We start from the raw sequence: 25,948 nt of genomic DNA, 5'->3' as shown, positions 1-25,948 counted from the left end.
CTTGTAAGGGCACTTACGATGATCTTATCTGACACATATGTAGTACCTACCTGCACAAAATTATCAGAACTTAGTAGCGAATAAAGTTGTAACAACAGTTACGTGGCGAATAAAATTGTAACAACTGCAGTTACTGTGTTGTTCTACAAATAAGTCAAATATTTTTTACATTTATGGTATTACACCATTCGGATTTTTTCTTATAAATGCAGTTATAACTGTTATAAATTGAGTTAGGTGAGCTAACTAAATGACCATCAACGATTATAATTCAACTAAACTACAGGACAACAGGAAACTTTTATACTTGGATTATAATCGTTGATGGTCATTTAGTTAGCTCACCTAACTCAATTTAAAACAATAACCACACTGATAATATTGGCAGATAGAGCATAAAAAGTTGTACCAGAAGAACACTGTAAATAAAAATCGCCAAAAATGTTAGTTACAACGTCATTCTATGCAGGGGTCGAATTATTATTCTGCTTCTGTTTTTCAATGAGATTTTGATAATTGTTGTACATAAACCTCAAAAGATTTTTTTTCTTTGCAGGTGAATACAATGTTGATTAGGTATATAAAAACCATTCATTGGGCAGAATCCATAGAAAAGGAGCACCTTAGACAAAATTATAGTGTTAATTTATGGCTAACAGATTCGAGACTCCTTGGTGGTCCTGATGGAATTATTGAAGAAGAATTATGTTGTGTTAGCGATTATGATGAATTTTGTAGCTTATGATCTTTATGTAAGTAAAAAAGTACGGACTGCTACATGTTATATATAGAAAATACTAAGGAATCACTGAATTACGATATAAAATCTGTTTAGAATGTGGTTAATTGTAAGAGAAATAATTTTAATATTCCATATTATATGAAGTTTAACACTTTATTTGCGGATGGTTTTCATGTGAGCCACATAGTGCCACCATCAATGTGCATTGGATATATATGAACTTCTAAGACGAAAATAATTTCAAAAAAAAAAAAAAAAAAAAAAAAAAAAAAATCAATGGGAAAATCCCAATAGTTGGCTGTATACCATAGTTTAAAAAACCAATACAGAAGTAAAAACTTCGAGATGTATTCTGGTATAAAATCGTTTATTTAAAAACTATAAAATGTCATCGATTGCAGAACGTTTTCGTTCTAAACAGAACATCTTCAGTGCCTAGAATGAAGTATTTCCACGTTAGATTAAAGCAAAAGGTTAAAAATGTGACTGTTAAAATGAAAAAAGTGTGGGAATACTTACATCCTGCCGAGTATTTTGAAACTAGCACACCGTAAATAGTGTTAACATCATCATATATGGTTTACATAATGTAATATGTTAAAATGTTATGACTACAAGTCGATGTTAATGGATAAAGTGGAACACATGCTAAAAGGGTGCCATGGTTCCCTGCTCGAAGATACTAGGTACTTGCCAATTCAATGGGCACAGACCAACTGAGAAATTATGAAGTGGATTTACAATTTGACAAGGGTGACATGACATGACAAGATAAAGCCAATTTTTGGTTAAAGTTTCATTTGATTTTGGATTTTTTAATAAAATGCGGAGGTTTGTCTGCAAAAATAATTTAAATTATTTGAATAATAAAATCTACTGTAAAGTTTAAATTAGCAACTCTCTATTCCAGAATAACTTATAGATTCATTAAATTTAATGCAGATATATTACGTGGTTTAAGTTGTGACGTCATCGGATGTGAAATGACGAGTTGAAAGTTAAGTTTGTGGAAACAAGGAAATACACTACATAGTAAGATAATTAGACTTGCATGGAAAAACAAAGCTAAACAAGCCGAGAAAACCAGAATTTAAGAGTGTTTTTATGTGATGAAATGTTGGTTGCCTAACAAGGCAAGCAGACAACAGGTTGAAGGTAAATGGTAGAATATTGCGAGAAAACAGTATATATACAAAAGGTGGCTATATGTTGTGTTAAATTTATTATTATACTATTGTAATGAATAATTATGTCTGTTAAAAGTTGGAAAATAGTTGTTAACAAAATTAAATAACTAAAGATTACTGTTAGTGAGGTAGATATATGTGTGAAGGATATGATTGTATATAGTATTGTGAAATGAATGAGAGTATGTAATAAAATAATAAAATTAAACTATGTGACATAAAGTCTAATTCATCTTTATGTAGTTTTGAAAGGACTGAATGAATTGGAAGTAATGTATCTTGATAGTCTACCAACGTGGAATAGTGAATAAAATAATTAGAATGAGAGCTACCAATATAGGTCAAATTGTGGGTTGGTGTCAGTATGCAAAGAAGAATCTAAATTGAATGAGTATATGAAATAGAAAAGTATGAGATTGATTTCTATTGGTGATAGTGGAGTAAATAGACTGAACTAAATGATATATATTTAAGTGCACAAACTTTATGAACGTATGTGATTGTAACTGAAATCAAACAAATGCAAAATGTGAAAAAATTTTTATTTTAAATTGGGATAAATGGATATTGGAAGTTGCCTGATATGAATGGAAATGAAAAGATAGATGAAAAAAGAAGAATAGTGAATGCAATAAAACTTATGAAAGAAGTTTGACTGAATGGGTCGTAATGGATATAGGTGTGCAGTATCCTATTGTTAAGTAAAGTCTAAGAATCTAAAAAGAAAGCAGTGACAGAATGTTACTAAGTAAGGAAAGTGATATATATGACAGACCAGAGTGATTGGATGTATGGTGTTTTTTATTATTGTAAGCGGAGATGAGAGAAAATGAGTAAGTAACATAACAGGCAACAGGATAAGTGAGTGTGAAGAACATTCCAAAGAGACAATAAACCAGACCGATTTAAGGATTAATAATAATAAGAGGCATTTAAATAAATTATGAAAGAAATGGTGAGATGAGATATAGAGGACCTGAAAAAGAGACAGAGACACAAGGTCAAACCAGAAATGACTAGGAGTGGAGAAAAATATGAAGGATAGGAAAATAGAAGAATCAAAACTGTGTGAGGGATGGGATAGTGGGGGAGGCAGCAATGAAGTTGAAAAGAAATGCAAGTTGAGATATGTGTTAATGGGTGATTAGTATGGAAAGAGAAGACTGTTATAAACTAGTGGGGTAGTGGAAAAAGAGGGGGAGGGGGAAATGGAGAATAGGAGTATAGGGTTAGGGGGGTGAGAGGAAAAATGAGAGAAAACTAGGGTTGGATTAAGGGAATAGTTGTCGATGGATAGGAGTGAAAGGACGATTTAAAGTTGTTTGACGATTAACGCAATTGGGGCTGGTCCTCATGTCTCTGGAAATCTCAAGGTCCTCGTACAAATCCAGGCGTAGATTGTTTCTGTCTTGGATGTTATGAATTAATTTAACACCATCAGGGATGTCGAGATGATGATTATTAACTTTCAAATGATGGGAAAAGGCTGATGTAGTGTCTCTTTTAGAATGTTCAGCAGATCTGGTTGAGAGTGATCTGTAAGTCCTGCCGATGTAAGAGGCATCACAATCAGAACAAGTCAGTCTATAAACACCACTACGATTCATATAGTGTATTGTATCCTTAGTATTTGTCAAAAAGTGGCCAAGGGTATTTCCAACTTTGAAAGAAATATGTATATTCTCAGAAGAGTTAGATACAATACGTTTAATCTTTTCAGATAGATGTGGGTTATGATATGGTAGTGACCTGTAAATAGCAGAAGAGGAAGATGACTGATGGAAAGCAGAATTTTGAAGCAATTTAGATTCTCTTTTACGGATGAGTTTATCTATTATAGAGGGATCGTAACCATTGTTGACAGCTATTTGTTTTATAATGTTGAGTTCTTTGTTGAAAGAATCTGTTGACATAGGTATAGAGAAAAGTCTGTGTATGAAGCTTCTGAAAGCTGCTAGTTTGTGTGATAGAGGATGATTAGAAGAAATATGAAGAAATATGAATATAAAAAAATAATTTCAGTTGAGAATATAAGTCTTAACTCATTTTATCCACACTCAATGTTAATGATTCTGTTTTTAGTGAGCCACAATCAATTGTTAATGCTTTTGCCAATTTCTTCAGCAGTGTCCATAATGCTTCTTTTTCCTGTCCAGACCAGAGCAGTCATAGTCCCAATATCACTCATAGTGATAGTGATATTCACACTTAACTATTAAAATTTGTGACATTCTATCATGTTTACAGTGTCTTAATGCCAATAAAGGTCCTGATACATATAGAATATCTAATTTGTTTAGATTTCTGATGTACTGTTCTTTTAAATTGTGTAAGCCATATTCTTATTCTGGTATGATCAATTTATTGAATCTAGATTTTCTTCTTGTCAGAAGAGTTAACTTTGACTTCATATTTATTTTTAAGCTTGTAAATGAGATAATCCAATCTTCTGAAATGCTTCAGCTAATTTGTTATATTTCTTTCCGTTCACTGTGCCACAATTCACTTTTCTTTGTTCCTTATCGCAGAACTAATTATGGTTCAAATACAGGTATGATATTATGGTCTGACCACTATGCATGCAAATCAGTTACCTCATAATTGTTTAGGTTATGTATCAATTGCCTTAGGAATTTATTTATTGTATTTGAATCAGTCATTGCGAAAACAATCTTAGTCCATATTTTGGGTAAAATGACGATGCTTTTTGACGCCATGAAATTTACATTTAAACATATAAACATTTAAACTTTTTTTGCCTTTTAGAAAGATTCATTCATAACCCATAATACTTATATAAAATATAGTATTATCTAGGAATATCCAACTAATGAAAAGATTTTTACGTTTCCTGAAAAATTTACACATTGTAACATGTTTTCGCAATGACCGAATCATTTATGTATTTCTAATTTTATAAATATATTGTATATATTTTAATGCTGAATTCATATATAATTTTGACAGTGATTTTGTCTCATTTGTTAGTAATAAATACCTACATATCATTTAATTACCTAATGTATTAATGTAATATGTAATAAAAGTTCCTTTAAAAATTTATTTTTATTCCCAAAATACATTCTTAATAGAAGTAAGTTTACTAGACGTATTGCTTGGATGTCCAATGAAGGTCCAATTATATTGTGGACATCCTCTCAGGAAGCTCTCTCAGGAAGTTTATTAGCGCGACATTTTGGACCAAACTATGCCGTCTGATGAAGGTCCAAATGACACCCAGTAAACGTCCCCTCAGGACGTTAGGTGTATGTTTGGCAGCACCACATTTGGATCAAAATATAAAGTTGTTCATACTAAAATGGACGTTGGAGGGACATATGTGAAGGACTTTCACTGGACGTCCGTGTGTTATTAGGGAAATATTTTGAATGTGTATAAAATGCCCTAATTGTTTATTAAAATAATTTTGTTTTTCGAAATAAGATCTTCCTTTACTTGCACAAAAATAATATGTTTACTTATCTTAAATAATAGTTAATTAAGTGAGTCACTAGTTTATTAAGTATTATCTATGCTTTAATCCAGATTTTAACTAAATGCAATACATAACTGCCGAGCCCTATAAAGTTTAAGTGATATTTCTGCAATTAATTTTATATAAATTGAATAGAATAGAAAAAAGCTTTATTCTCAGGATTCACAAGTTTATACAAAAATAAAAATATCAGTAGGGAGAATGGTGTAAAATACAATTTATAAGGGTTTCTGAAACAACCTACACTTAACATAAAAATAACAGTCTCCTTGCAGGTCAGCTTGAAGGTATTATTCCACTTTGTATGGTCCTAGGTATATGAGTAACTGTTGAACAGACTTTCTATATTCTGTAGTTTTCTCAGATGTTGTTAGTCTATGTACTGGTACATTATATAGTTTATAAAATTGTTTGGTTTATGCCTACTATGCGAATTTATGCCTACTTCTAAAAATGAAAAGGAAGCATTCATATATGTATGTTCCTGTTATTGTTTGTAGGTTGAGTTTTTTGAAATTATCTCTACATGAATCCCTGTATTTCAAGTTAAGTAGAGTTCTGATTGCTCTTTTTTGTAATATAAAAACCTGTTCAGCCATACTACTTTCCCCCCAGAAAATTATTCCAAAAATCGCAATACAGAATGAAAATTTGAAAAAAAAATATATAGGTAACTAACTCGTTTACATTTTTCGTCCAAATAATTTGCTGTTATTCTGAAAGAGTAGCAGATAGATTCAGGGTATAAAATTGCAATTGTATTTACATAAATCACACTGTCTTTAGAATATGTATATGTATTATAGTACCTATAATCTATTATAATTAAAAATATTTATTGTGAATATTTACAAATTTAGATACAATTTGATCTAGATTTATTAGATTGTAAAAATGAATTGAATTACTGCAACTTAATGAATTACTGTCCATTTCAGAAGTTTCCAAACTACAGGCAATCTCCACTGCTCCCTCCAAGTCTAGATTCCTGGTGCCCAATAGTCTTGCTTGTATTCTTGTGGAACATAAAACAAATTGGTTCCTTATGGCAGACTTTAGATGTGCTTGAAAATTGCAATTTATATAGAAATTATTGCACTGATTCTCCTTCTACTTGCTGACTGCGTTTAAATATGTTAGTTTCAGCAATTTCCAAAGGAACAGGATTGTAAAAATTGTCCATTTTTAACAACTTCGTCCTATATTTTATCTATCATCTGCTAGTTATACACATATTTTAGAAATATATACTCTAATTTTCCAAAAACTACTTTATATTTTATTTTTATGATGTATTTTTATAAGATTTTTATTATACAGTGCTAGTCAAAAGTCCGTACCCCCCCTCGTATCTTTTGAACGGTTATACTTATAATATAGGTGTTTTCGTGGAGCACGTCCTGAACGTGTTCAGAGGAAGAACGCTTGCGCATTAGAATTTTGGCTGTTCGCGGTGTTGAAAAATCCTCCTCTGAATAAAAAGTTCTCTGTTCGCGGAGCGCAACAACTTGTCCTGAACGTATTCGGAATGCGTTCAACAAGTTATGGGATTAAAGAGAGGATTTATTGTCCGCACATGTGCAGAAGTTGATTTGACGAATTTATTTATTTTGTTAAGAGATTCGAGATTGTATTTCTAACCTAACAAGTTTAAAATTTTGAATTGTTGTGTTATCATACAAATTTTGTAAAAGGTAAGGTTTTTTTAATTGTATTATGTATTTCAGTTTCTTATTTTTAAAAACTTTTTAGATGATGAACCTCAGTTCAAGTGATGAAGATTTGGAAGAGATTGTAGGACTTTTAAATGTTCCAAAAAATGCAAATTTTTTTGAGGAAACTGTGCAACAATTTAATAACCAACAATTTATACAGCATTTTAGATTAAGTAGAGACTTAGCTGTAGATTTGGCAAATAAGTATGAAAGATCTCATTTCCACAATATTATGTAAAATTACTTTTCCTGTTTTGGAGTGTTGTTTGTCCTAGCGTAGATAAAGATAAAAGAATAAGGTTAGGCAATTGGCATAGGCAACCCAAAAAACATCCGGAAATTGTTCGTGCAGAAACAAATTCAGAATATATTCGGAGACACGCTTGCGCATATATTTGTATCCGGGTTAAGTTCAGAATACATTCAGGATGTGCTCCACGAAAACACCTATAGTGAAATTTGGAGGGAGGAAATGAACGGACGTATGCTTCTTAACTAGTCATGACAGGTGACGTAATTATGACAGATGACTTTACAGCGCCACTGTCACAGATAATTTTAAATGAGACCTTATGGAAAGTGATACCTCGTTAGAAAGGTATTGAAAATACCTATTCAGTCATACTAATTTTGTTTGAATTTAAGCTAATTTTGATGAATAAATACATAAATATAAAATTGTAGTTTCGCATTTAATTAATAAAAATTAAAAATTCCGCCTATGATTACTTGTCAAAAAGGTTGACGTTGACATAAAAACTACTAGAGAATTGAAAAACGTCAACTTTTTTAACAAAAAAAACCATAGGCGGCCATTTGAATTTTTATTAATTAAATGCGAAACTACAATATTATATTTATTTAATATTTTCACCAAAATCAAAATCAACTTAAACATAAAAAAATTAGTATGACTGAATAGGTATTTTGAATACCTTTCAAACGAGGTATCACTTGCCATAAGGTCCCATTTAAAATTATCGGTCACAGTGGCTCTGTAACGTCATCTGTCACTATTACGTCACCTGTCATGACTAGTTAAGAAGCTTACGTGCGTTTATTTCCTCCCTCCAGATTTCACTACTATAGGTATAGCCGTTCAAAAGATAAGAGGGGGGTACGGCTTTTGACTAGCACGGTATATCATTTTAATAGGTTAGGTAGGTAAATCAAATCTTCTCTTTTTCTTCCCATTTGTAATACAATCCAACAAACATAAAAGTATAAAATACTGTTATACTCTTATATTATATTTGTGGGATAATACATGTTCTATACTTTTTAATCGATATAATACATATAATAACGACATCATTAATTCAATTTCTAATTATATTATGTATAAATATTTATTCTCAGTATGTATGTGAGTTGGTATGTATATGAATAGGGTTGTATCCAACTTGGTGTGACTTGGTGATTATGCGTTTCCGTGACTATTTCTGTGTTACCGACATTTACAGTTTAGGCGAATTGGGGGCGACCCGTTGATAGGTAATATTGAAGCTTTTACCGGTGTTCCAGAAGAATTTGAATCCTACATAGAAAGATTAGAACATTTGTTTACTGTTAATAATGTTGAAGAAAATATGAAGGTTTCAATGTTAATCACACTGGGAGGTACGAGTCTTTTTCAGGTGTTGAAAAACTTGGTGGCCCCGAAGAAACCAACGGACTTTACGTTCCAAGAAGTGAAAGGGAAATTGATTAAACATTTTTCTCCACCTGTGTCCGAAATCTACGAACGTTTTGTTTTCAATCGGTGTGAACAAAAAGCTGATCAATCTATCTCTGATTACAGTGTAGAGCTAAGGAAGTTGGCAAATTCGTGTAATTTTGGACAGTTTCTAGAAGAGGCTCTAAGGGATAGGTTTGTTTGTGGGATTAGAGACGAAGGAATACAAAAGAAGTTGTTGGGTGAGGTAGATTTAAAATTTCAGAGTGCTTGTCAGTTAGCTTTGGCCTCAGAAGTAGCACAGAAACAAGTTAAGTTATTATCTGAGGGAGGTAATATAAATGTATTAAACAGAGGCAAGCATAGAAATCCAAAGTTTAGATCAACTCTCAGTGCAGATCAAAGTTGTAAAAATTGTGGCAGAAGTCATCATAGAGGTAAATGTCCAGCTGAAAAATGGAGATGTTTTTTTTGTGCAAAGTTGGGTCATGTCAAGAATTTCTGTCCAGATATTCGACCACAACCTGTGAATGTAGTACAAGAGGAAGAATATAACATTGATAGTGACGAGGTAAATAATGACATATTTAATCTTCATACAGTGAGTGATGTGTCAAATTCTGCATATCATGTAACCCTAAAGATAAACAATAAAAATGTAACCTTTGAGGTAGATACTGGTGCATGTAGAACAGTAATGTCTGTATCCAAATTTAATGATGTACTAAATCTAGCTTTAGCACCTGTAAATTACAAACTTACTGCTGTTTCAGGTCAACCTATTAAAGCTGTAGGTGAATGTACAGTGAATGTACATTATGGGAGTAAAACATGTGAGTTGCCATTGGCAGTTATAGAGTCAGGTAAGGAGTTCACACCACTACTTGGGAGGAATTGGCTCAATATCTTGTTTCCTGACTGGAAAGCTATATTTTGTATGGATGGGCAAATAGGTCATATAAATGAACGATATGACTTAATCGAGTCTATTAAAAATAAATATAAATTATTATTTGATGGCAATATGTGTAGTCCAATCAAACATTTTGAAGTAAAATTTAACATAAAAGATAATGTGATTCCTATTTTTAAAAAGGCATACTCAATGCCATATGCTATTAAGCCATTAGTTGAAAGAAAATTAGATCAGATGGTTCAAGTCGGTATTTTAAAACCTGTCAAACATAGTGAATGGGCTTCACCCATTGTAGTTGTAGCTAAGAAAAACACTGAGGATATTAGAATTTGCACTGATTTTCAAGTTACGGTAAATAAAGTTTTAAGTGTAGAGCAATACCCATTACCACTACCTGAGGATATTTTTGCAAGTTTAGCTGGAGGTAAAATATTTTGTTGTATAGATTTATCAGGTGCCTATCAACAGCTTAAAGTAAATGAGGCCTTCCAAAAATATTTAACTATAAATACACATATTGGCTTATTTAGGTTTACTCGGTTAACATATGGTATAGCAAGTGCACCAGCAATTTTTCAATCGGTAATGGATCAGATCTTAGCAGGTATACCAAATGTTCATTGCTATTTGGATGATATCCTTATTTCGGGTACTTCAATAGAACATGTAAGTAGATTACTGGAAATAGTTTTTAACAGATTAAGTAGTTATAATATCAAGGTAAATGCTCAGAAATGTTCATTTTTTAAAGATCAGGTTGAATATCTTGGTCACCGTATAGACAAAGATGGTATTCATCCTAATAGTGATAAATTAAGAGCTATTAAAGAGGCACCTGAACCTAAAGATATAACACAACTCCGATCTTACTTAGGATTAATTAATTACTATAGTAAATTTATCCCTATGTTATCAGGCCGCTTAAAACCGTTATATAAATTATTGGAAAATGGGCTTTGATCCATGAAATATAAATTTGTTTTCCCATACTTAATACATTGTGATACAATTCCAAAATATCAAGAAGTATATAATTTAAACTAGGATTTAAACAAAGGTTTTTAAGTTTTTCTACAGAACTTTTAGAGTCTGTGAATATAACAAATTTATCATCTTCTTGTTCTAAACACATACTAATTGCTAGTTTTATGGCAATAAGCTCTGCACTGAAAATTGACAACATTTCTGGTAGTTTGTATATTAACTTAATATTTTTAGAAGGGTAATAAACGGCACAACCAACTCCATGTTCCGATTTCGATCCATCAGTATAAATTTTTCCATACTCCTTCCACTTAACTGTACATTCCCGATAATGTTCTTTTTGTATAATATCACTGTTTTGGCACAAGTATCTAACATTAATATGAGTCTTTACTGGATATAGAAACATTGCATAGGGATAATTCCATAAAGGGATACCATTGGATTGATAAAGTTGTTCATATCTGTGTACATTGGTAATAAAACTTTCAACTAATAACGGTGTTTTTTTCTTCTCCCAATATTTAGATGTCAAAACCATACTGGCTAAACTGGATATTTTAGCCAACACCTTAGATTTCTGAGAACTTAACTTTAATACGAATTTGTCAGACAAAAATCTTCTACGCAGGTTCAGTGGTGGTTCACATGTTTCAGCTTCCATGACGTCTATAGGCGTGCTTCCCAAGTATCCAATACTGAGTCGAAGACATTTGTTTTTTATTTGATCTATTTTTTTAAGATTTGATTCCGCTGCTGAATGGTAAAATAAAGAACCATAATCTAAAATAGATCTGACAAGTGTTTTATAAAACAGTAACATTATTTTTGGATCTCCTCCCCAGGAGGAATGACTGAAAGTTTTTAATAAATTTACACTATTTTCTGTTCTTTTGATTACATAATTTATGTGTTCTTTCCAATTTAATTTACAATCTAAAATTACTCCTAAAAATTTAATAGAAGATTTGTAAGGAAATACATATTTTGATAACTTTATTTGAGAAGGACAACGAAATCTTTTTCTTGTAAAAGTAACTAATACTGATTTTTCTTCGGAAATTGATAAGCCATTATTGAAAGTCCAATTGTCTAAATTTTTTACTGCATAATTAAGTTGCTTATGGCCTATCTCAATGGATTTGTGACGAGTGTAAATAACAATATCATCGGCATATTGCAAAATAGATACATTTTGTGGGATGTCAACAATTAAATCACTTGAGTAAATTAAATATAATATAGGACTTAATATACCACCTTGTGGCAGCCCCATAGATGTTTGTCTGCATTCACAGAATGAGTTATTTTCTCTGAAAAATAGATTTCTGTTGTTGTATAGAATATATACGTGTTTAGCTAGACTTTGAGGAATTCCCATTTGACACATTTTTAAATATAATATATCTAATTTTACGTTGTCATATGCCCCTTTTATGTCTAAAAATAAAGCTGATGTTGACTGGTCATTGGAAAGTGATAGTTGAATATCTGTAACAATATTGACCAGGTTTTCATATGCCGATTTTTTTTTCGAAACCCAAATTGAGAACTATGAATAAGGTTATTAGATTCTAAAAAGAATTCTAGTCGTGATTTTATCATTCTTTCATATGTTTTTAAAACACATGATGATAAAGAAATGGCCCTATATGACGATGCTTGATTTTTTGGTTTTCTTGGCTTAAGTATGGGAACTAAAATATAGTTTTTCCATTGTGAAGGTATGTCGATTTTATTTAACCAAATATCGTTTAGTAGATTTAGAAGCAAAATTTTTCCTGGTTTAGAAAGATTAAACAACATAGAATAATGCATATTATCAAAACCTGGGGCTGTATTGGCAGACTTTTTAAATGCCATATCTAATTCTTGTTTTGAAAACTGATTGGTGAGATAATTGACACTACTATGATGTTCTGTCACCCCTGGACAGTCAAGAAATATTGGATCAGGTGATACATATGGAGGAGTTAAAATGTTATGAAATTCCGCTCGCCATTCTTCTTGATCTGATTGAGTTTGATTAGAGATTTTGCGATTTTTAAAGTTATTTACCTTTTTCCATATAGTCTTAAGGGGTACTGATCTATTGAGAGATTTACAATAATTTATCCAGCTATCTTTTTTAGTTTGCTTAAAAGTTTTTTTTGCTATAGCATCAGTTCTTTTATATTCTAACAAATTATCTAATGTGGGATTATTCATATATTTATGAAAACTATTTTTTCGTTTCTGTACTAAATACTGGCATTTTTCATTCCACCATTGTTTATTTTTATTTGAACATTGATTGGATTTAAATTTAGGTATAGAAAGGTTTGCTGTGGTTTCTACAATTTGTATAAAAGAATTGTAATCACCAACTTCTGTTTTACTAAACTGTTCATGGGAGTCCATATAATATAGATCCCAGTTAGCCTTTTTAATATTCCATTTTCTACAAGATAATGATTTATTAATTTTGGGAGACATATATATTTGTGTAATGCAGGGAATATGATCAGACCCGTAAAGATCCTTCAATGTTTGCCAATGTAGTAAATGTTTTATACAAGGAGAACAAATTGTCAAATCGATAGCTGACTGAGTTTGTAAATAATTTCCTATAAATGTAGCTGTTCCATCGTTTAGATAGACAAGATTATTTCGATCTAGGGCTTTCATAAGTGTTATGCCGTAGCAGTCTGTGTTTGGCCCACCCCAAGCAATATTATGCGAATTAAAATCTCCTGTAATGATTACAGGTGGCTTAAAAGAACTGAAGAATTTATCCCAAATATGCAAAGAAATTTTAGTTTTTGGTGGAACGTATAGCGATACAATAGTAATATTTTTTTTATCATTACATTTTACAATAATGGATGTTTGATTACAATTAGGTAGGAGAACAGAGATCGGTAGTTCCGTATACAAAAGTTTCGACTTAATAAGGATGGCCGTTCCACCACCAGTACGGTCCAAACGGTCATCCCTCACAATATTGTAGCCTGGAAGATTAAAATATTTATTGGATGTAAATCTAGTTTCTGACAAGCAAGTTATATCAATGTTTTTCTCATTTAACAAATATTGTAAGTTTTCTTTATTTGAATTTGCCGATTTAAGATTCCATTGACAAAGAGTTATCTGATCCATGTTCAAAAAGGTTATTTAAACTAGCTTTAATAATATTTGTAATTTCGTTTTCTTGTATATCGAATTTATTTTTGCTCTTTATTATATTTATGGTTGATAAAACTATCTGAAAAATTAAGTTTGAAATTTCATTACCTTCGTTTTCTGAATTATTTTCTTTTTGGATATTGGAAAGATATTGTTCTGTGCTCAAAATTCCTCCTTTTTTAAACGGAAGGTTAACTGAACTAACAATGGACTGGTGCTCTGACAATGTAGGATCGGGAGATAAAGGATACGATCTTTTACTTTTTTTTGGAAAGCTATTTAATTGTGCTTGAGAATATGAATGTGGATTTGATCGTTGAGAAATGGGTCGCGTATTGGACTGGTACGATATTGGTGGAAATGACTTGGACGATGTAGACGGTACATGAACATTAACTGAATTTAATAATGAATTTTGTTCTAGATTAGAATTAACTATTTTATTATCAATTGTGGTTGTAGTTAAATGCTTAGATACTATATCAGCGTAACTTTTTTTAGGAACACTACTATTTGCATCCTTGAAGGAACAATTTGACTGTGACATAATTTGTTTAATTTTTTCTTGTCTATTGTATTCTGGACATCTACTAAAATCGTTTGTAAAATGGTTTCCATTGCAAGAAAAACACTTTACTGTAACTTCTTCTGATGAGCAGGTTACTGTGTCATGATTCTGAGAGCATTTCAAGCATCTTATTTTAGAACGACATTGCTTACCAATATGTCCGTAACGATAACAATTATTACACATTACAACCCTTTGTTTATAAACTTCTACTTCGTAAAGAACCTTATTTATTTCTACATACTTAGGTAGAGTTTGACTTTTGAAAGAAACCAAAATGGTACTTGTGGGTATTAATTCTATTTCGTTATTTGAATTTTTTATTTTTCGATTCATTCTTTTAACAAATTCAACTTCAAATTTACGATGAAAATCATAGGCCCTAATTTTATTTTTCAAATAATCAACTGGTAAATCTTTATCAATGTGTCTAATAATTCCCAAACGAAATATTAAAAATTTAGGAATGTATGCAGACAAATTTTTATTTTTTAAAATGTGTGATTTTATTAATATATTAGCACTTAAATAATCTTTCAACAATACCCGAATACGATTTTTCCCTATAGACTGTATTTGTTTTATTTTATTATCAATTGCGGATATGATGTTAATATTATTTCTCCAATTTGTATTGCATTTAACTGCCCTGTATAATTATCCGTATTGTTTTCAATATAAATTTGAAAAGGAGCCGTGTCCGTAGACTGATAAAAGAATGTTGTTTTATCTTTTTTATCGTTGTCATTAGAAACCGATAAACTCGGTGTTGGATTTAAACTAGAATCTACAAACTTTTCTTTCGATACAAACTGATTTTTGTTGTTTTGTTCATTTGCATGTTTATTTATTAAAGGAGAATCTATAACTAAATTTAAATTATTTGAACCACTTATCTGATTTACAGGATCTATATTTTCTCCAGGATCTGGTTGAGGAGGGGGTTTCCCCTCAGTATCCACCTCCATATAAATGCACTAGGAACTCACAATATCCTTATATCTCTAACTATATTTATTAAATAATAATTAATATTACTACTACACTATTAATAATTGTTCTATACTTTAACGATGTTCTCACCTACGCTGTTGAAGTACGACTGATAAATGAATTACGTCCATTCTTCTTTTTGTATTAGTTAATTTAATGCAAAAAACAATTTTTTGCACACCCTGTATAAATAATTATGTTACGCTTATATTGCTGAATAGAGAATTAAATAACCTTTTAAATGAGCTACAACACGACCTCAACTTTCATTTAAAAAAAAACATTGATTACGGTATCACACCCAGATGGATAACGTCACTAGTATGATATATATATCAAAAAGTCATAATTTAAAAATAAAAATCGACCTGTCTCAAGATTTCTCTCCTAATTGACCCCTTCTCGAGATAATGAATTTATTCCAACTTAAATGTCCTCACTGTATATCAAATTGACTTGCTACAATTCAATTTTTTTTTTGTAGACGTAGTCAATAAATTTTTGAATCTAATCAAGCCCATCCTCACTTAGACGTCAGAAACGTGGACTATAACAAAAAGTGATAGAGAATGGTTAGGATGTTTTGAAAATAAAATCCTCAGATATATCTATAAAGGCATGCAGGAAAACGGATTATGGCGTAGACGCTATTATTTTGAGCTTTACCATATTTATAGTGAGCCTAGTATTGGTAGATCTATTGGTGGCTAGGCCACTTAGAGAGAATGAATGAGGTGGAGCCGTCGAAACACATTTATAGCCAGAGACCGGATGGAGTGAGAAGAAGAGGCAGGCCCAGAGCACGATTTAAGGACAAGGTGGAAGACAACTTGCAAGTGTTAGGGAGTGCGAAATTGGAAAAGCAAGGCGGAGGATAGGAAGGAATGAAAGCGGGAACAGGCCAAGACCCACCATGGGTTGTAGAGCCAATAATGATGATAAAAATAAGTTTTTCAATAAACTCACTAACTATAGTGTTTATTAAAGTAAAAAAATACATTTTAGATTACATAGTACTACAAAATAGAGCTCATAATTAGCTTATACTTAGATACTTACAATAATCTTCAAATATTAGATCATTCGAAAGTGATGCAGTCATACTGGTTACGTTAAAACTATACTAACAATATAGGTAACTAAGTAGTTATTAGTTAAACTAAAGTACATCATATATTATACAATTTATTAAAAAATATGTTACTCATCAGGAACATTTGGATCATCTTGTTCGCTAAGCATTTCCTAAAAACAGTATTTATTATTCTACATGATGATTTTAAAACAATAAAAGAAAAATTTTACAGTTTAGATCAACATTGAACAATATTCAGTAAAATTCATGTTGGTATATCGTCGGTGATGTGACAAGACCTTGCTATAACATGAGCTTTGTAGATGAAAAACCTTTTCTAGGGCTACCTCCTGTTTTCATATGATATTTCTTGACTTGATATATAAAATATCAACATTTTGTTTTATTAATTAAGTCAAAGAATATCATGACAACAAGAGGTAGCCCTAAAAAAGGTTTTTCCTCTCACCTACAAAACTCATGTTACAGCAGATAGGAGGTATTGTCACATCACCGACGATATTTGGTATTTATAGATTTGTTCAATGACAAGTAGTTAGAGTCTCGTCATTTGAGAAGACACTAATTTGCATATTATTGCACTGGATAGAAGTCAAAATTTCTTCCTAAAAGTTTCTTCTTAAGCCACGTCTTGGCATTAAATAATTTCAATACTCAGTAAAATTTCAATGTCAGTAACCAATCACCAACTTTAACACTTTCGCTGCTGACTTTTTTAGAGAGGTGTTACCCAGGAGCGGCAATAATTCGTTTTTCCAGAAAAACAATTAATATAATAAGAAAAATAATTAATATATAAAGAAAAATAATTATATAACGGAATTTTAGAAAAAATAACTTTATTTATTTTATAAAATATGGAAATTTGATTAGCAACACGGATTCCAAATTCGGGTTGATCAACACATTTTTCGCAGTGGCAGTAATATGTTGTCTGCTTTCTAATTTTGTTTTCGAAGCATGTTTTGAAACGCTTTCTGTTTGTTCGTAACTTATTTACCACAGGAATTTTTAAAATACTATGTCTGGAGGAAAATCTTTATCTTCTTATATACCCGTCTTCCACGTGCCATTCCAACTTTCTCAAATCATTACCGTTGAAGCATGTCTCATACTATCTGCAACAGTATGGGACAACGCCAACAGTAAAACCGGCAAAATTTGAAAAATGTTCCACCGATTCTAGGAACAAAATTCATCCTACCTTGAGGCATGCCTCAGGCTCCGCATAACGGAATAGGAATAGCCGAACGGCCTCAGGCTCCGCGGAACGGAATGGGAATAGCCGAACTGAAATGACTAAATAGTTCAAGCACAAGTCTATTGCAGATCATAGATTTCTATGTACACGCGGTATATACGAATGGATTATTATATTTTAGAAGTTTATGGATATGCATTTAAAACAGTGTTCATTTTAAATCATTATTCATCATCACCTAAAATATTGTTCTGAAGCTATTTCTTTGTGGCATTTATCTAATTTATTATTCTAAATGAGAAATAAGATTATACAATTTAACTTAAAAAATTATTTTATTAACGTTTCCACTTCCACATCGAACGTTTACATACAAAAGTAGTTTTTCTATGGATGCTATACAATGTGCAACTTCTCTCACTACTTACATACATTCAAAACGAACAATTTCTCAGACTGTGAGATAAGTCTGCCATTGCAGTGAGGAATATTTTTTCTCACGGGTTTCATACGTAGAATCGTGGTTTCCATGGTAACATCCACAATACAAACACAAATATGTTTGTCAAATAAAACGTGTCAAATCAAAACTTACCAGGAATTACCTTTCAAAATTGTTCAAATATAACTGGTAACTATAATTTTAAATAAATAAAAGTATATAAATATTAAGAATATTAAATACTTACATATGTGTATAATATGTATTTTATTTCAATTTTGGCATATAATTTACATCAAAGCACCTAAATTATTTAATTTTGAAGTTTGAACTCTTGACAAAAACGCATCCATAGAAAAAGTACAGTGTACAACACGTGAGAAAACGACATATTTCTCCCTCGCTTGATTTGCCAACAAACTTCTGCGCTCGTGAGAAATATGTCTTTCTTCTCTCTTGTTGTACAATATACTATTTTAAGTGTTTCAAAAATGTTGTATTTTGTGTGTTTTTTTTTGTAAAATATATAACTACATAATAAATTATTTTTCTTTATTTATTTGTTACATTTACATAAAAAAAAGTAGTTTTTAAGTGTTTCAAAAATGTTGTATGATGTGGTTGTGTTTTTTTTTTGTAAAATTTTTTTGAACATACTTATTCAAATAGCCTTAGCTCATTCCCCATATCTTCCACGATTTTTGAAAAAACACACACTCTTGTTATGTAGAATTTGAAGTTTTCAATATGGAATTAGAATTCAAAATAACTCTCTGCACTGAGGCTGAAAGCATTTGAGTCGATCGCATTCACTGGAAAAGTTTTAGAGAACTAATCGACAGCAAATATTTCTTGAGGATTTTTTGTCCGGAATTCTTTGTGGGGATATTTTGAATAAAAAATTTTTGTAGATTATTTGTCCGGGATTTTTTGTCCGGGGATTATTTGTCTGGGTATTTCTTGTCCTAGCGTTATGACGTCACAAAATCTACCTTCTGGCCATTAAAGAGAAGCTAACCATATTAATAAAATCCCTCAGGTGTAGTGTGCCTCACCACCTTATACTATCACGAGCCGCCCCTGCAACGGGTTACTGTCCCTGATCGGAGTCAAAGTGGGCCTTTGCAAAATATTTGATTTTTTCATTATTTTAAATAAAAGTGCATACTTTCAAGAATACTCTGAAAATTTCAGATCGATCGGAGTAAAATTACCAGAGATACAGCGTGTTGAATATCTCTACCTTCGACTCGCTTTGCCGCGGCCTTGCGCCAGCACGCTTGCGCATAGTGAGAAACGTTAAACAACTGTTCGCCTTCTCTTTTGTAGATTACTCCGCGATTCAGAAAACATATTCCAATGTGCATCACTTTACGATTTGGCAGACAAATAAGAAGATGAAGATGCAGTTGTCAAAACTTTAAACGCATTTTTCTCAAAACTGCTTTTTCAAATGCGGTGGACATTGTACCTGAAAAACTACTTGACTGATCTATCTGAAATTTTGCATAAATTTTCTTTAGACATTTCATGAGGTAACAACGTCGAGATATTTTTAGTTTTGTGCTTATTTTTTGTTCAACAATAATAAATCTGTTGATTTTCACAAAATTTTTACCAAAAATTTCGTATTTTTGACTTCTGAGTTATACAAAAAATTCAAAAATCATTAAAAATAAAAAGCTCAATGCTGTTACCTCGTGAAACTCATAAGCTAATTAAATCTTTTTGAATTTTTTATTTCGTATGATCCAGAGACAAGTTCTGATGTCAACCGCAAAATCCATTTTTTTGAGCTGCCAAAATTTGAGCTGTCAAAATTTGTCACCAATGGCTTTTTTTCAATATCTTGGATTAATTTTTTTTTATAATTCATTGTATTTGTATAATTCATTTACAATTTGTTTATAAACAAATTGTTCAACATTGTTAGCAGGGTACAAGGCAGGGTGAAATTACAAATAAAAATAAGAGCAAATACCTCAGCTAAAAACTTTTATGAGGACAATTTTTAACACCTTGGCTGCATTACGAGAGAAATAGACCTCGTATTAGATTAACTGTTGGCTGCATTGATCTTCACATAGCGCATGGTGGCAAATAGAGTACACAGTATATGGGACATATATAGTGCAGTCACTGAAGGTGGATATGAGCTATTATCTCCGATTTCGTTGAACCTCCCTCGATTTGCATGAAAATTGGTGAGTAGTTAGAGGATATCTGGAGGAACAAAGGTGATATGGTCCCAACTTGCGCTTTTACCCTGGGGGTGGGTGCCACCCCTTCTCGAGGGTGAAAATTATTTTATTAAAAATAATTACATAATTCGATAGAGGGACAAATGGATGGCGTTATGCATAACTCGACCAAGCGCCATTTCTTTAATATCGAGATAACAGCGGATTCTGGTGACACATAGCTAAAACTATCTTGGAAAAAATCCCTGTTATTGTCACGTTAACGGTTACTAAGAAAAACAAAATTAAACTAAGCGACATTAATCCACTTACCATTAAGTGACCATTAAGCAACCAAGAAACGAAAAACTTTGAAGCCATTTATCTCAAAACTATGTTTTAGCGCTTGGTCGAGTTATGCATAACGCCGTCCAAATTCTAAGTAAAATTTGTTTTATAAAGATATTAAAATAAATCATAAAACTTTTTGAGTTATTAAAGATCAAAGATTTTAAGTTTTCGTGAGACATATACATGTTTTGAACCGATTTTTCATAAATAACTCAAAAACTATAAGTTTTTACAAAAAAGTTATTATTACCAAAATTAAAGCTAATAAAAAAATAAATCAACAACTTACTAAAAATACCTTTTAGTTTTAAGCGAAAGTGAGTTATAGGTAATTGAATGTATATTTTTTTCGGCGAGTACCCAAATCTAAGTATTCGAGCTTAAATAATGGGAAAACGATGCATTTTATAACATAAACTTATTAAACATTTGTCAAAGTACTTAGAAATATCTATCAAATGAGCCTTCGAACAAGTTGATAGCATTAAAATTTATGCTAAAATTTTTTTTCAAAATTTATCTTTTAAAGTTTTTTCCAAAAAATGTTGTTGTTTTTTTTAATAAGTCCGTTAATTGTTAGGTTATAAGGTTCAGCTAAAAACCATTTGAAAGTTAATTCAAGGGCAATTAAAGACGTTGAATTTAATCTTTTAAACCCCTTACTTTTTTAAAACTAAAAGGTTAAATGGCCCCAGTTAAATGTTTCTCGCAGCAAAATTTAAGCTTTAAACGTTTCTATCTCGGTTATTTTTTACCCTACAGAAATAATAAAAAAAAAGAAAATATTTGATATTGAAAAAAATAAAATTTGGTTATTTATCATTTTTTACGTATATCGAGTATTTTTGGAGATATTATCAAAAGAAAATGAAAATTACGATCATTTTAAAAATTCTGATTTTTCTAAATCATACCTTTTTTCAAAAATATTTGCATTCTAAACCGATCAAAATTGTTGAAATCATTACTTATGCTAACATAAATAAATTATTGTAAGGATTCCTATAAATTTTAAATTTTTATGGAAACGGGGTATGTTTTATTTTTCACTTTTTCCTAAAAAATTCGAAAGGGTTGTCTTATTTTCATCATAACTTGCTTAATTTTAATGCTATTAACGTCTTTTGAAGCTCAATTGATAGGTAATCCGAAGTGCTTTGACAAGTGCTTAACAGATATATTTATAAAATGCATCGTTTTCCTGTTATTTAAGCTTGAATACTTAGCTTTGAAAAAAATTTACATTCAATTACCCATAACTCACTTTGACTTAACATTAGTTTAGTTCCTTAGGTGAGGAGTGTACTAAATTTTTTATTATCTTCAATTTTGTTAATAATAACTTTTTTGCAAAAGCTTATAGTTTTTGAGTTATAAGTGAAAAACAGCTTAAAAGCATGCATTTTTTTACGAAAAAATAAAATCTTTGATTCTCAATAACTCAAAAAGCATTGATTTATATTAATAACTTTATATAACAAATTTTGCTTAGAATTTGTCCTTATATCGATTTATGGTATTATTTTTGATAAAATAATTTTCACCCCCGAGAAGGTGTGGCATCCACCCCTAAGGTAAAACCGCAAGTTTGCATCATATCACCTTTGTTGCTCGAGGTATCCTCTAACTACTCACCAATTTTCATGAAAATAGATGAAGGTTCAACGAAATCGGAGGTGAAAACCTTCAGTGACTCCACAAATATGCCTTGTAATAAATATCTCTAAACACAGTCCAGGTGACCTTATTTACTATGAATAATTCTTACCTGTAATACTTCCACCAAGTGCTTTGATTCTTCCAACATTTCTTTACAAATCCTATTCTCTTCTTTTAACGTAGATATATTATCCTTTAATTTCTCAATTTCGTGTAAACTGTCATCTAAAGATTTTTCTCTCGTTTCAGCTAGTTTTTTCCAATAATCAGCGGAAGCTTCTTCAGATGTTAAGTCCTCAGCAGTTATAGGTGCTTCTCCTACTTGCACACTTTTATCTGACATCTGGCGCTTCTTTTTTACTGGCTCCAACTTTCCGGAATCACTAGGAAAAAAGTACATGAGCATTTTAGATATCAATCAGATCCAATATAACAAATATAAATATAAACTAAAGTGCATAGAAATTGGCCCACTTAAAAATTTGATCATTTTTGATGTCTCAAATTTCCTAAACCTGTTGGCTGATTTAAGTGACTTTTTAACATGTTATAGCCCTATTCTTTAACAATATCGCTGTAATAATATTGTTGCTAAAACGGTACATTTTCATTGTATACCGGGTGTATGAATCAAACTGTGTTTTCTTCTCAAAGTTTGCATCACCCTGTGAAATATTCTAGAGTTTATAAAATACTGATTTTAGACCAATTATAGCGTCATGTTTTATCAACATTCTGTTTTTTGATTCATTTGGTTATGTTGGACCATAAAAAAGTTAGGTAGGTACTTTAACAATTAGCCATGTTTTTCATCAATAGTGGGTGTTTTTAAATAAGTATGGCAAACTTTAAGGGTTAATTCTGCATAAAAAATAGTGACAGTTTGTTTTAAAAACGCAAATGCTTCGTTTCCGAGATAGGGGCTGTTAAAATTTTTCTTACAAACTGATGATTTATTAATTGCTTTGAAACCGGTTGAGATATGCAAATTATACTGCAGTGTATAAAGCACTGCCACTTATTATTTTGTACATTTGTACAAATGTTGGTAGTAACTAGAAAAGATTATCAGGCTGTAAGGATTAGAGGAAGATCTTATTTTTTACTTAAAACTCAGGTTAAAATAAAAAAATTATTTTATTTAAGTACAGTAGAACCCCAATTATCCCTGTGCAGATTATCCTTGCTATGATTTTCCATCACTTTTGAGGTTTCAAATCTCACTTTTGAGGTTTTATCAAAATAGCGTCACTGTAAATCACTCTACAAAAATTCTACCAGACGCCATATGGGAGCACTCGATAGAAATAGTGCTAAAGGCACTATTGCCATCGATATGTACGCCCATGTATGTGTGTATGTAGTATGTACGTATTACAGTGAGAAATAAATGTTCGGATTATCCGTGCATTTCAATTATTCGTGCGGTCCCGTGGAGCACGGATAATCCGGGTTCTACTGCAAATAAAAAATGTTGAGTCCAATTCATAGGCTAAAACTGTTTTATTTTCCTTACAGGTGAAACAACAAATAGAGTTTTTAAGTCTGGCTCGTCAGTTTAAAATACAAAATCATCCATAGCAACGCCCATACTTATGGGAATAGTAGGACCATCAAAAGCATTTGGTATTTGGAATCTCAGTAACAAAAAATGCATACCTTGTAGAATCTTTCTGACTTGGCCTTCCTATAAGATTTTCTTTATCACAAGCATCTCTTTGCAGGTCTTTAAATGTCCGTCTACTCTCTCTAATATTTTCCTAAAAATAAACACTTATAAGTTTAAAATTCGATCATAACCTGTAAATTAAAATGCATTACCTGATTTTGGGAAGCTATTGTAACTATTACTTTCTTCTGCGGCTTCATTTTAAACTATTTTTTCGTAAAAAGCAAGACTTCTTATTTTTCTTTCAAAAAATATCGTTGAAATTGTTTGCAACTTATTAATAAAAAAAACAAACAGTAATCAAAATAGCGGGAAACTAATCTTTTTGGATAACGAACGGTTAACGTTGACGTTCCAAAGTCAAACGTCAAACTGTCAAACCAAGTCAAACACAAACACAAATGTAATGAAGTTTGACGACTGAACAAAAACTTTTGACATTTTTGTGACAATCAAATTAAAAAATCTCAACTAAAAACCATGGAAAAGAAAAGAAAAACCATGGAAAAACCGTAGTAAAAATCAAAGAAAGATAAAATAACAATTAAAAGAAAGTTGTACTAAACATGTGAGATCAATAATAAGGGACGCCGAACGCGGCACGCCACGCGGCTTACTTGCCAACATTTGACTTGACACAAACATTCTACTCTTCTTCTTTTTTGACTTTGCAATCAGTGTTCCGCACACAGAGTTCACGAAATGTTTTTGTAAAACCTTTTATCATTAAGTCGCGGCCTACTTGCCAACATGTGCACAAACCATACATACTCAAACCATACATATATATGGTCTGTGAACATGTGATAAGAAAGTTCTACATTGTAGTATTGTACTCTGTGACTTAAAAAAGAAGAATTGTAGGTTAGACGTGCCGGGCGGCGGGTTATTTTAAAGATTTTAAAATATTTTGTAATGTAAAACATGCCCCGCTAACTCTAATAAAAAACATGTAATCGTATTTATTTTCCTTCCGTTTAGTCAGAGGCGCTGATGTCGGCATTGTGATTGGTGGAACATGACTTTTGACAAATCCTGCGCTATCTGTAATCTGTGTTCGTGTTCGTTCGTTCGTTGTCGTTCACTTATTTTATATGGTCGGTTATGTGATGTTGATCATAGAAGAGTTGATGTGTTTGGTGTTTGTGTTTAGTTTGTGTCACCATAAAAAGCTGATATTCAGTCGTGTTTTTTGATATTTTTGTTATTTCATAATCGAGTACCTTTTTAAAGGTAAGTTTTTCTGATTGTAGGTACTGTTTATCCAACAGTTTTAAAATACACATTTTATTTCGCGTTTTGTTGTTGGGTCTAATGGCCGATCAGCTGTTGTGTGCAGCCGATAAATTCAACAAGTAAACATATATTTAATCGAAATTAAATACTCATATTTCTATGTAAAATGTCACATTATTGTATAAATAAATAATTAAGAAACAAAAGTTGTTTGTGTTTTACCTTTATTGTCCACTTGAATAAAATAACATTAAATATTGGAAGTACCGTATGGAGGCTATGGTGTACCTAGCGTGGAGGCTAGATAACGCTACCCTTCCTATCCAATCAACAGCAAGAACGTTTAAAATTTCACACCTATCATGTCGAAGCTACAGACCACTTATGTGGAGGCCAGATTTGTAGTATCCTTCCAATTTTCCAGGTGCTGAAATACGTGACATATTTTTTGAAGGATAAGATCGCATTCTACCAAATCACACAACACTTTTTTCTATGATGTAAAATTAGTAAAATGTATGAAAGTAGCTACGCTATAAATTGAACTATATGCTCGGAAATAAAGTATGTATTTTTAGTTTTATTATGCTGTGGTGAAGATGTAAGTAAATGTAAACAAAGCACAATCAAGATGAAAATGGACATCTAAATAGGTATTACCCATGATGCAAAT

General features: G+C 31.4%; 1 protein-coding gene across 1 annotated transcript; it reads right to left on the bottom strand.

The window, feature by feature from the left end:
• Positions 1–16,390: 16,390 nt before the first annotated feature.
• On the bottom strand, positions 16,391–24,668 carry LOC126879926 (uncharacterized). Its single transcript, XM_050643277.1, has 4 exons — positions 24,192–24,668; positions 24,030–24,130; positions 22,480–22,753; positions 16,391–16,686 (listed from the first exon to the last, which is right to left on the bottom strand). Exons 1-4 carry the CDS (start codon positions 24,237–24,239, stop codon positions 16,642–16,644), a joined length of 468 nt encoding a protein of 155 aa, XP_050499234.1. The 5' UTR covers positions 24,240–24,668; the 3' UTR covers positions 16,391–16,641.
• Between the last annotated feature and the right edge of the window lie 1,280 nt (positions 24,669–25,948).

Source organism: Diabrotica virgifera, chromosome 2 (assembly GCF_917563875.1).
Source record: "Diabrotica virgifera virgifera chromosome 2, PGI_DIABVI_V3a".
NCBI classification, from domain to species: domain Eukaryota; kingdom Metazoa; phylum Arthropoda; class Insecta; order Coleoptera; family Chrysomelidae; genus Diabrotica; species Diabrotica virgifera.
The sequence above is the reverse complement of the archived record's forward strand: the minus strand, read 5'-3'. Positions and strand labels throughout refer to the sequence as shown.

Coding starts and splice junctions, on each gene's coding strand:
- LOC126879926 (XM_050643277.1), bottom strand. CDS start 24,239: ATGAAGCCGCAGAAGAAAGTAATAGTTACAATAGCTTCCCAAAATCAG. Junction 22,754..24,029: donor AGTCAGAAAGATTCTACAAG/GTATGCATTTTT, acceptor CTTTTTTCCTAG/TGATTCCGGAAAGTTGGAGC. Junction 16,687..22,479: donor ACTTGGTGGAAGTATTACAG/GTAAGAATTATT, acceptor TACTGTTTTTAG/GAAATGCTTAGCGAACAAGA.